This window comes from Malurus melanocephalus, unplaced genomic scaffold (genome assembly GCF_030028575.1).
Source record: "Malurus melanocephalus ecotype Western Australia unplaced genomic scaffold, MMel_1.1 scaffold_106, whole genome shotgun sequence".
Classification (NCBI taxonomy): domain Eukaryota; kingdom Metazoa; phylum Chordata; class Aves; order Passeriformes; family Maluridae; genus Malurus; species Malurus melanocephalus.
The window spans coordinates 935,064-948,384 of record NW_026623338.1 but is presented as its reverse complement, the minus strand read 5'-3'; the positions used below and the strand labels follow the sequence as shown (position 1 = coordinate 948,384).

General features: G+C 38.8%; 2 protein-coding genes across 2 annotated transcripts in view; one reads left to right on the top strand and one right to left on the bottom strand.

Annotated features, from left to right (window-relative positions):
* Positions 1-13,321, top strand: part of KCNC1 (potassium voltage-gated channel subfamily C member 1) — a 123,418-nt gene that overhangs the window by 105,003 nt on the left and 5,094 nt on the right. The gene's annotated exons all lie outside the window — the stretch shown is intronic.
* Positions 7,622-13,321, bottom strand: part of SERGEF (secretion regulating guanine nucleotide exchange factor) — a 139,361-nt gene continuing 133,661 nt past the window's right edge. The window contains 2 exon segments of the mRNA XM_057369278.1: positions 7,622-9,846; positions 9,849-9,998. Coding sequence (XP_057225261.1) covers positions 9,809-9,846; positions 9,849-9,998 — 188 coding nt within the window. The 3' untranslated portion in view covers positions 7,622-9,808.

The window sequence follows — 13,321 nt, the reverse complement described above, 5'->3', positions numbered from 1 at the left end:
AAAAAAAAAAAAAAAAAAAAAAAAAAAAAAGCAAAGTTATATATTTTCTTTCAAAGCTCTTTACTTTTACATACATTGTTGTAGCCAAAATGTAAAACATTATAAAACTGTACATTTCTTTGCTATGGATCGCTTCTTTTTGTATACAAGATCAGAGTAATGGTTTTAAAAAGTGCAATCAGGCAGTCATCGGTCATATTGACCACGCCTTCACAGTTCATCACACCAACATGGAAATCAAGAACTTTTAATCCAACTAGAAGTGTATAAAAATAAGAAAAACTTTTTCCTGTCTGTTTTTGTTGGCATGCTTGTGACACCTGGGAYCTTCCTTCGGACCTGACAGTAACAGCTGGTTAATTTTCCAGCTCTGATTATGTTGTATTTTATTGATGTATAGATYCAGCATAAAGACCCTTCATAAATTGTTCATATTAAGTAATCAGTATGAATTTTAAACAACAGAGGTGTTATTTTAAAACTGGGACTTATAGTACAAAATCAGGAAAATACTGAAGTATAAATGGTCTCAAAGTTTAAGAAACAAGACAACAGCATTGTATGCAATTTAGTACTGAGTAAAATGCATGCACAATGTTATGCAAAACAATTCTAGCATGAAAAATAAATTTTGTATCATGGTTTCAGTGCCTGCTGTATAGTGTAAAGGGGAATCCTTTTCTGAAGCAATCAGGGGTTTCCAGAGACTTGCTTCTAAAATCTTGAATAAATACAGTGTTCTCAACAGAWATGTAGGAGAAAAGCTTGGTATTACTTTGGTTCTACAATGCTAATTTTGGTTAGTAGATAATAAATGAAGCCTGCAAACACTTGATACAACCGATGTCTAAAGAATTCACACCATTAGTAATTTTACAAGGGAAGATTAAAAMCCCCTATAATTATCTAGGTATCTTCCTTTTCCCTCCTCAACAATAATAAATGTTTGTCTTTTTAGCTGATTAAATGAATTCAGTTTTTCTTACTTCTTTGGGCCCCGTCCTTCACTTGCTCTTCACTGAGCCACACCAGTCCACCTGATACAAAACTGGAAGAAATCCAGGTGCCCGAGTCGCACTTGTTTGGCCACACAAAACATGCACCAGTAAGAAGTGATAAATACAATGGGATTAAATTTCATTTTAGATGCTACAAATGACAACTATGGACTATGTACCAACTGTATTCCAGTTGCCTGAGCATTTTTAGTAAATGACTTCTATATAAGAAGGATACACACCTTTATCCTCATGTGAGAAAATTCAAAAGACCTGGCAACCTCCTAGGCAAGCTACAGCATCTGCTGATGGGAATGGAAATGTAAAGGAGTAGTATSCCCACAGTCTGAAGGAAGTAGAGATCAATCCCAAAAAAACCCCAGAAGAAACACCCATGGCTCTGGTAAGTGCTAAATTATGAACAAAAAAATCCCCACTGCAGCTGGACCTTGTCATCACAAAACTCTGCTCCAAAAGATAAACAAGGAAGACCTCAAGCTGTGTKTTAGGAATAGAAGAAAGGTTGATAACCTGAACTTGTACATAATTAGAAAACTCRTTTGTAGTCCTTGATACAGCATTTCACTTATCCCAAGAACTATTCTTTTCACACCGTTTCTATGCTGTCATTCTCAGAAGATAAATTCCTTACCTCCAGAGGTAAGATCCAGATTCATCCAAGATTTGTTTAATAAGCAACTTTTCCTCTTATAATGTATTAGGAATCCAGAAATAGATTTATCTGCCCCATTTTTTATTTAACACTAACTCAAGGGCCCAGTGTTAATTCTCCATTACCATAAGGAATACCAACCATTCGGCCCTGTAAATCCTGGGTAGGTCTTTACCTTCCACTGCACTTTGCATGTATCTGAGTCTCGGAGAACAGGCTGGGTACAACTGTCATTCTGCTCTACTTTTTACATCCCACACTCCCATTTTCATTTGGGTTCTCCTCTKTGCTCACTCTGGTTTGAGGTAACCATGTCTTTTGGGTGACTGCTATAAAACCCTTCAGAAACAGAACCATGCTTCCCATGCACTGCCCTTCAGGAGATGCTCTAAAGCTTAAGATCTTTTTGACCCCAGAGTGCCCCTTGCACAAGAGTGGCAGCTCTGACAACACAGGGAAAGAGGGAAAGAAGAGAAGTGGAAAATCTTGGAAGCTATTGCATTGAATCCTAAGAGAAATTCACCACATCATCCCAGCTGCCTTGCAGTTAAGGAGCTTTTGCTGGGGTATTATCATTAAAACATAAATTCCTTCAAGCCTGCCCCCTTCTCCCTACAGGAGGTACATATCTTTATTAAAGCATTGGAACTATGCATGTGGGTGGATTCTGACTTCAGGCTTTCTATAATGCCACCAGCTACTTCTGAGTTCACACCACTGTAAATCAGAGCAGAAGTTGGTTCTACAGTTCAGTTACACTCTGCCTGTTTCCTGCTGGAGATGAACACCTGTATTTCCTCCCCTGTAATCTCAGCTTTYGGCAGTGATTTCCCAGCTCTAAGACCCTGTGCTGGTCCTTCATCTGAACCCACTACCAATGAGTGGCTCATYACTTGCTAACATTTAAAGCACAGCTCAACCACACCATCTTAAACACACAACTTTTCCTCTGACTGCATGAAGGTATTCCTTTTTCTGGACCAACCTAACGTGTCTCCACAACTGCAATTTCAGAYAGAAGAAATTTCTGAGAAGAGGTTTCTGCTTTCTCACTCCAACAAAAAAAAAAAATACCCTAGCTAAAACCACTGTGATAATAGTCAAGTGCAGCAGTCATTAATCTGGATAAAGTGATTTTTCATGTAAATTGCCTCCTCTCTCCTTAAAGCTTCAGGGCCAAAAAGAAAATATATCACTGAAACAAATGGCTGCTAGGACAAATGAGCAGGTTGAAATACAGAACAGAGCAAGCAGGGCTAAGGCAAGAGCATTCAAAAAGGAACTGAGTGCAGAGCTGCTTACAAAAAAGATATCCTGAAGATATTACCCTGCCAGTTTGCAYATCCCTTTCATAGTTCCAAAACAAGGCAGCCTACTTCTCTGCTTTCCTTATATATCCTGGAAGGAATTTTGCCTCTGAGCTCACACACAAACTACCTCCACTTCATGAAAACATGCTTAAATTATGCAGGTTATTTTTAAGTCACTCACTTACTAGAGTTTGGGCATAAAATACCTGTCTGTTCAGGAGTCCCAAAGCCCCTGCATTCATCTACGACTGTTAGTGTCAAATTTTTCTCTTAGGGAAATAAAAATGTTTATTTGCAATCAAGAACRATAATTCAAGTTGAACTGGAAGTTAGAAAATTGATCCAGAACTGCATCTCTTGATTTTCTTTATCTGACAAAGCAAATGCTGTGAAAAGATATCTTCCCTGTCTCAGCCTGGCAAAGTCAGGTTTTTAACTCTCAGCATCCATTTGAACATTTAAAAAACTTCATGCAAGTACATAGGTCCAAACATCTCCAGATACTAAGAGCGTGTGCTCCAAGACTTCCATTGCTTTTTCCACTGCCCACGTTAGAGATTCCTTAGGCAGCAAAAGGCAAAATGTTGCAGTTGTGTTAGCTCTGCTGTCACTCTGAGGTACCTGCACTGCCTCTGGACCCAAAGGGCTTAGCAGGGATGACACAGCCTGTGCAGAGGCTGCTGACTGTGAGTCACAGCAGCACAACAGCAGACAAGGCTGGAGCCCGGGGAAAGCAGCCCAGCAGGAGCCACGCTTTGCTGGGGTGGTGTCAGTGTGAGTGGGTGACTGGAGAAGAGGTGGCAGTAGGTCAAGGGGTGGGAAATGAGGAGAACACAGGAGGAGTTTGGAAAACRGGTTATGCAAGTAGGAGCAATGGAAACAGCAATCAGCAGTGAGTGGGAAAGAAGGGCAAGGAGAGAGGGAAAGAGTGCGGTGACACTTAGCCAAAATAATCAAGAACCACTAGCCTAGAAGACAGAGCCTTGGCCTGGGACTCAGGAAATGGGCATTTCATTTGACTCCCCTGTGGACATGCTGGGTTACCTTGGCTGGGGCAATTCAATTTTTTGTGCCTCGATTTCTGTTCCTCTGACATTATCCTATTTTAAAATGTTCTGACATCAAAAAAGCCATATTTAGGATGGACCAGTTATTGTAATCTAGCTACTCAGAATTAAAGCACTAGAGGAGAGAAGCCTCTCTTCATTATTTAAAAGATGCCACATTTCCTTGTCTGCAGAAGAACACAATGCCCCTGCAGGAATCCCTTGTCYTTTGTACTTTAAAGCAGAGGATTATCATGGAAAATTATTAAGCACCCAATCAGTTTCATTACTGATTGGCAACTCCTCTGCTGCCCTCATTTAGGTACCACRTCTTCATGCATTCAAATCAGTAAAAACAAAACAAAAGCTAAACTTGCTTGACATTTGTAGCCAAAAACTGAAGTCATGTCAGAACATTAAAAATCTCCCAATTCTTGGCCTCCCTTCTAAATAAAAAAAAATAAAAAANAAAAAAAAAAAAAAAAAAAAAAAAAGTTAAAACCCAGTCTGATAGCAAAGTATTCACATAAGTTTAAAAGAACTATGATGACCAGGGACTACTGGAACAATATTGAATTGAAATTCTGCAATCTCCACTTACAAAGTCTGGATCCCAAGACCTGAAGACAGAACTCCCCACCAAGGCAACATAGTATCTGGATAATCAGGTGGTCTACAGGCAAAGCACCCTGGAAACAGATGAGAAAGTTGGAAATGAACTGAAGGAGAAGCTAGCCAACACAGGACCTGGACTTACACCTGACCCCCCACCAACCTACAAAGGCTCATCTGGAAATGAAATTAAATCTGATGTGTCACAAAATAGAAATGACAGAGAAAATTCTGCAAAATAAATTTCAGCCCTGAAGCCTCAGCCAGCTTTTATTCAGGAATAACTACTTTGTTGCTTTTGTTTCCAATCAAGCTGAAAAATGTGTTCTCCCAATGCTCTAAATTTATGCTTCCTCACTCTCCCACAAAGAAACACGTGGTTCATCCAGACCATGATTCAAATACAGAGACTATTTTCACTGCTGAATATTTTCAGTCACATACTCTATTTCRATGTTTTACAGAGGCACTGATGAGTAGACTGCTGCTGCATTAAAAACAGGTGAATGCTGAGACAACTTGATGAACCTGAATGAAATGCACAAATAGCTCAAGAATGTGCCTGACTTCAGTCCTTTAACATTTAAATTGGTTTTACACATGGCTTTACACATGCAGTTCTTCCAAATTAACTTCAAAGGCACATRTGACACAGACCTACATCTTCAGTTATACTCACCCAGAAGAAAGCCGCTCCCATAAAACCAAAGAATTTAAATTCAAGGCTATTATTCTTTCTAACATGGAGCAAAACACACAAGATCAGCATTTACTGGGAAGTAAGAACAGCACAAAAGCTAAAGGAAAAGAACAAAGAATGTACTACCTCTTTTTTACACATGTATCAAGATATTGATATGCAAAAAGTGAAAGCAGGTGATTATTTTTGTGTCAGCTGGAGTTGTCAGTCAATTTTGTGTAAGCACCATTTTTCTACTATGCACATTCTGAACCACAATCAAAACCATGCAAGGTGATTCTCTATCCCAGGCTGTATCCATCCCAAGCCTTTCAAATTTTTAGCCAGTAATAAATGGCATAAGCAGGACCAATACTGATAAAAAATTCTGGAGTTCTTTTCMGGAAAATATCTAGCTGTAAGGAAAAGCACAAGACTTACCATGCACCAGAAAAATATCTGAATTTCTCAGAGTGACCAGGATCTGTCATTGTCTTGATTTCTAATACAGTGAAAAGGAACTTTTGGAAGTCCCAAAATTACATAAATATTGTTTAAATCAGATGCAGAGTTCATGGACTCAAACAAAAAAAAATAGTAAGTATTTGGTTAASTGCTGGACTAGATAACAGGCTTGATCAAAATATTTCTGAGTCTGCAAGGTGAGGACAGATGTTGCTGTTTCAGCTGAGGAGAACTGCAAGATGAGTCATGAATGAGAAAAAACCCAAACACTGCAGGTCAACAATTCACATTATTATAAATAAACAGTGGAAGAGGAGGAACAATAACATCCATGAAATAGAATGTTTGTCTCTCATCTCACTCCCACCACACCAGCAGGATGGAATGCTGTTAGGCTGTGAGATYATTCAGTCTTCAGGAGATGTATCTTGGCTCTGTCTTCCCCCTCCTTTTCCCTATGTTTTATGTCATTATATCAGGTTCCATTGCCATTCCYTGAAATATTTTTCCATGGTTGCCTTTCTCTTGTACACTCAAATTGATCTCCTTYGTCAGTTGTCCATCCTCATCTCTAAGTCTTACAACTCAAAATGTGCCATGAAAAGCATAATAAAATTATCTTCTCCTTCCCCCCCATCCAATTTCTCTGTGCTCAAAACATGTGGCTGAGCAAAATCTCCTGCCACTCACTTAGAAGTGACCTTTACAGTGGTTGTTGATGGCCAAATCAGTCAGACACGAAAAGGACTAACCACAAGCAGATAGAGAAGTCAGTGTCATATAAGAAGTAGTGACTGGGCAAACCATCTTTCATCTTTCAAATGAACACACTTCAAATACAGGGCCTGGCATGCAAAGCACAAAGGCATCAAGTCACTCAGAATGCCACACTGAGTCAAATAACATCAGTGACCACCAAGAAGCCCACACAAATCCCCCAAGAGGCAGAAACTTCTGACACAACACACACCTTGTCCCACCAATGTTCTTTAAAATGGAACAGGAGTGTCTTGTGCAGGTGMACATGGAGGTTGCATGAATAATAACTGCAGATCTCCTAGGACTTCAGACTATTGAAAGGCACAAAACAGCTCCCTTCTCCCCCTCCACCCAAGGGCCTGAAAGTTCTCTGGACTGAAGGTCAACAGTTCACAACTTGTTCTCCCTCATGACTGTCAGCTCACTGGAAGGTTTGCTTATCTTCAGAAAATGGGAGGGAAGAGCAGYTGCACACTTGCTTAACTTGTTCCAGTGTCTTTCTGTAAACATGATATACACACACATATATGTATTACAAACTTTGTCAGTTCCTTTCCATTTGAACCTGAACGCAGAATGCTTATGTAACAGGCTTCTTGATTTATCACAGAACACCTGTTAGAGAACTCTATGAACTGCAGCACCCTGGGTCTGCCTTTTGCCTTGCAGAGACTCAACAACTTCTCCATCAGGGGATTGACAGGCAACAGTCATAACCTGAACACCAGCAAGGAAAGGTGTTCACTTTCACTGGATTAGGAACTTTTCACCATGTGCTCCCTTCCTCCCAGAGAAAGCCACAGCTGATTTTGTGTAGTGCTTTATTCTGCAAACAAAGCCACTGACATACAAAACAGGGCATTCATTTCTGAAAGAATGAGCAGTAACTTGGTTTTGACACTCAGCTATGTACCTTCTACAATGAATTCTATTCACTCTCTGTACTACAGCAGCATCTAGAAGTCTTGACTGATGACAAACACTCACTATGTCAAGACAAGTCATTACTTCTCAAAGTTTTCAAGCTATATAGGCACAACTAAGGAGAAAAATGCAGTTCTTGCCTTTCAAAGATGAAGATCAGATGCAGATATGAAACTCCAGATCAGGACCAGGAACAARCTGATGCTCTCCTTTCTTTCCTCACCTTATCACCCCAAATCATTCTTTGTGTTGCAAAAGTGTGTTCATGTTACATGAGAAAAACATTTCAAATATCCAATTCACATTTATTTGTTACATAACTTGCTGGACTCCTCTGAAATGAACTGTAGCAACAGCACACACAGTCAAAACATGTCCAGTCCAGTAACCCCCCCATAAGGCACATATTGGCTCTGAATAATCAAGGAACAGACTATTTAGAGGACATGATTACTGAAACAAGAGAACATGTTTATTTGGTACACAGATTCTGGAGGAAAACAAAAGTAGAAACCTCAGACAGGACTGTCAAAGAAAGTATGAGAAACTGTTCAGTGCATATAATAGAGAAGCTTTGGTATCCAGGAAATGGCATTGAGGACAGACAATAAATAGCAACTTAGATAATTAAAAGTGCAAGAGGTTACAGCCTGGAACAGTGTGTTGCCATGAAGAACCAAAACTAACACATGGATTTAAAAAAACCACTTTACAACAGAAATCTCAATTCTACACTTTTTGCAGGGGTCCCATTTAATTATTCTTCTGGTACCTGTTATAGTTTAAAATCAGCTATATARCCTGTACAAGTTTCTCATCTGTTGAATAGAAAAATAAAACCCTTCTGAAAATGAAGCCAAGAAGTATAACTGCTGTAAAACCAAGGGTGAAAAAAACCCACAGCCCATATTATCACCTTAATTCCTTCCTCTTCATGCGTAAGCTGATATATCATTAGAAAGTCTTCCTGTCCCATTTCCTAAGAGCCTTTCTCTGAGCATTTTGTAATTCTGTAAGGTTTCTTCCCTGGCAAGCCTGCTTTAAAAATTAAGCCACTATTTAGCAACAGTAGGTCTCATTAAAAGGTGCATTTACCACACCGTAGAATTCTCTATATTTAGAACTTGAAATACGTTGAACACCACAGCAAATATAAGTATTGTGGSAGTGCCAGTTTAATGGCATCCACTGTATTTGTGTGGAAAAAATGGTTTTATAAATAGCTTCCAAAATTTTGCTCAACATAGGCAGCTAATAATATCCAAAGACATCTCATTTTACACTTTCTCCTTTTTCTACCAAAACAAGTAACAGGCCTATGTTCTCTGTCAAGCACCCACCTGGAACGAGTACTGTGGGCATGCTGTGAACAGTAACTCYGTTGGGCTGCAAAAGCGAGAGCTAACCTGAAATTATCAGGAACATTCTGGTCTGCCTTTTAGGCTGGAGAACTTGTAAAATCTTTCTGGTTAGATTTCAATGTCTTCCTATTCCAAAGGCAGATGGAAACACAGGASTTACACGAGATCAAGCGGTCCTCAACACCTACAACTGACTTATGCCCTTTGGTAAGAACTTTTTGATTGCTTCCAAGAGCTCTTAGAAGCTTTCCTTCCCTAAGCAGTAGCTACAGAAACTTCAGCTTTGGTTTGCAAGTTAACCATAATTCATGCAGATCTGCATCCCAGTAAATCTATAATGAACTGATGCCTGGCACAGAACATAATCCATGRGAAATAATGCTCCTTTCACAGTTTAATCAAGATAAAACTAGTTCAAAAGGGCCTAATTTTCGTCTTTTGCCAGCCTTCTAAATTATATTGATTGCTTTTTTTTTTTAATCCTATTCTTCTGCTTAAAATGTGTGTATGCATCGAGTCATATTCACTGGCATTTCTTTGTGACACAATTTTCTGAGCTGCTGCGAGCCCACAACTCCAGTAGGAGTTGGCAGGTGCAACATATCATGATATAAAGATACAATAACAAAAGACCACCTTCTCAGACCTCTTCTCCAGACTGAATTTATACACCAAAAAGCCATCAAGCAGTCGATTTCTTCCTCAAAGACTTCTCACAAGAACAAGAAAATGCACATCTGTCTTCAGCTGCATTGCATCAAAGCAGAATGCTTGCAATTCTATTTGTGGGTAAGAAAGTCAATTCCTGTAGCCAGAACCTAGGAAACAATTTGTAAAATGTTGCAGCTTTTTATGCATAGTCGTTCCTTTAAGACTTAGGAAAAGCATCTGCACTTTCCAACTATTGTGTTAACCACGGGCAATTCTTTTGTAGCGATTCTGAGCTACACAATTCAAAGATGTCCACCCACATCCACGCTGTTATGATTCCAGGTGGGCTGGGTCTAGCGTGGGGTTTGGCAGAGAGCCATGGCATGTCCTGCCCCGCATCCAATTAARATCTGTTTTGCACAGCCAAGAGCTTTGACCGGTTCTGGGACATGAACGTTTGCTTCTGTGCCATCACCACACATCCCATGTTCGTTCCATCCCCAAGAGAAGCACTGACCACCTGAAAGAGAGGGCAGAAAATACAAAATAAGGATCATAAAACCAMATCAGCTTTGGATAGTTTTGAGCAGCAGATTTGTCATCTCCTATTTAGGGTCTAAGAAATTCTAAGGTGGGAAAAATGTTCTGGTTCTCTTGAAAATGTAAATAAACCCAAATAAATTATTCTCCATCCTGTTCCATGTTGTCAGCAACGTAAGAGAGATGAAAATAACAAAGACATTTGAAAATCACTTAGTAAATACATAGTTCAGTATTTATGCAGAGCCCACAGAAATCTCTCCTCCTTTTAAGAGCCCTCCCTGAAATGATGTGGAATCCCTKCCTTTCAAGCTTCCCCTGGTAAGCAGAAGTATGATAGATCAAGAGCAGTGACTTCAATCATTCACAGCATGATCGCAGGACTGGGGAGCACAGAGTCACAGTTCAGCCAAACTGCATTTCATTCCTAGCTTCAAGCTCACATRTCACCTTTTTCCTTTAAATACAAGTCTTCAACAGCTTGCCTTATTCTTAATCATCCTACCTCTTCTGCTTGCTTCGACATCTTTTCACTGCTTTTATTATTCTTATTTTCCCTCATTATTTATTTTTGTAAGWTCTACTCTGTTGTATCCCAAATAACAATTTGTGTATTATTACCCCACAGTACTCTTCTTTGAAGCACAATATGCAAATTTTGTTCTGTAAATGGCTGGTATAAGAAAAAAAATCCATCAAAGCCTCCTTATTCTGAACTACAAGTGCTATTTCTTCCCTAGTTTCTATTCTTTATTTGGTTGCCACAGACTGCATGATTTTCTGTAATAAGAAAGAAAGCCATCCTGCCACACAATCATGTTTGGGATGCCATTGTTATTTTTGAAAAGCAGCAGGTATTAACAGCATGAAGCAGCATTCTGGATTCCAAAAAAATGAGAAGTTCCACAATTCAGCAAATCTAATCCCAGTCACGGTTTCACTTTCCAAAATTCAGAAACAAATTATTGTAAAGCTTGCAGGACCATCTTTCCTGCAAATCCTGTTCTCTTTACATTACGAGTATATTGAAGTTCCCCTCTTCTGCAATGAAGTGAAAACATTACTGAGGTCAAATGTAATTAAAGGATGACTTTTAATTTTCCTGACAGTCTTTAAGGCAATGGAACACAAGAAAACACCACCAGAAYATCACAGCAGCCAAGACACATCTCACCTGATACAGCACTTCTGTTACTCTTATCTCAGAAGGCACCAGATGTTCCCATGACTGTGCATGTGCAATATTGCCAGCCCAGCCTACATCCCAAATGCACACATGTGTGCTGCCAAAAAGTGCCAAAAACTGAATGTGCAACATATCCCATTTAAATATCAACACAGCATCCTACAGGTTAATCGGGTTTTTCTTTTTGGTAAGATTCCAGGTAAAAGTGCYTATGTAAATATTGAAAAGCAGAAAAAAGACACCCCAAGCCCACACTAGAGACACATCACCGACTAATTATTCAAGGAAGCTGCACCTAAGAAATTACTTTTTATTCACAATTAATATGTGAACCCTGCAAAATGAGCCAAGCTTACAAGTTTAATRAAAAAAGAATATAACATGCCCTAACATTAATGAGATGACTGTGGTAAACTTTTTGTAACTAGACACCAGCAATTACTACTACAACTTACATGCTTCTATGAAGACTCATCGCATTTGTTTAATGGGCTTTCTATTTCTTTTTTTCTCCTATCCCATCAGGATAAGAGAGAGGAAACCAGAAATTTTCTGATCATTTGTRTTACAAACTGCTCAGAGGAATATTAATGGTATGATAAATATTCAAAGAAACAGTGCATTATGATATTACCCTCTCAAACTGATACGCATATCTAGTGAAACATCTTTTGAAAAAACATCATAGAAAAATTTATAAGCTAGGAATCCCCCAGACAAGAACATCTTCCCTAAAATAAGGATTGTGAAGTCCTTTCCAGCCTTTACTTCTCCAAGTATGTAGAAAGGCCACRAAACAGATTTTTCTATATGATTCCAGTGAGGTCTAAGGTCACTGAAATGGGACAAGAGTGAAAATTGGCAAAAGAAAAATAGAAAGTAAGTAGGATTTATGAATGGTCTAGTAGAAAAATGCCTTGTACATCCATGGAGAGCTGGCAAAAATCTGAAGAGATGAAAGGGCAGCTGACAGATACAGAGTGACAGGCCACAAAAATGTTTCTCAGCACCATCAGGTCAGAAACAGGAAAGTTAAAAGGCAGAGAATTTTTGCTGTGAAAATGAAAGGTATACTTGGCATCTGCCCACAGAAGATTCAGTGAAAGGTTTGTACTAGAAATAGCCAAATGCCTGACTTGTGCCAGAGAAAACAGAACTTGCAGAAAACACACCAAGTCCATTTTTTGGTAGTAACATAACAGAATTTGGAGGAGGGCTGGGCAAAAGGAGTGTGGTGAAAGTGGTCAGGAGGGAACAAGCAGCAATGAGAATCACTGGCACAGAAGTCGAAATCAGTGCATATCGAAGGTAATGAAGCATCTATTAAAAAATTACATAACAGGAATATCTGCAGAGTTAAAGACAGACCCTAAGAAGAACTAATGGCTAGCCTCTGGACAAAGGGCACCATTTAATGTTTTTTTTTTCTTCTTCCATATTCCCCTCCTTTTTTTTTTTTTTTTTTTTTTTTTTTTTTTTTTTTTTTTTTTTTTTTTTTTTTTTTTTTTTTTTTTTTTTTTTTTTTTTTTTGCTTGTTTTCTTTTTGATTACTTCTATTCACAGTTTATTGCTGATAAAAACACAGAACCAGCAGCCCTACATTCCTTCACAAGAAAATTCAATTTCTATGTCTGTGCCACACCTTCTCAAGGATGAAAGAGCATTAGAATGATATGTATTGACACAACTACAAATTGCTTCCAACAAAATTTAGAACAAGCACTATAGCATGATCTCAAACCAAATGGTTTGTGTTTGGTGAGGTGAAGGAAGTTTACTCCATCCTACTGGTTAAGTGAAATCACATAAGATGTTGCATTTACCTTTTCCCTTTTAAAATGTAAAAGACATAAGATGTTTTAGAACATAAAATCGAAAAGAAAACAAGGCAAAAAAAACATGAAGGGGAATGTGGAAGAAGAAAAAAACCCATTAAATGGTGCCCTTTATCCAGAGCCTAAGTACTCAAAGTATAAATCAAACCCACAGGACTCACATGGCAACGCAGCATGATCCCAAAGGAATTTCAGTTGCATTCACCATCACACTAATCAAAGTTTAAAGTAATGCTATGCAGGATATTTTCCCAAACATTAAATGGARAAGACACAGGAAGA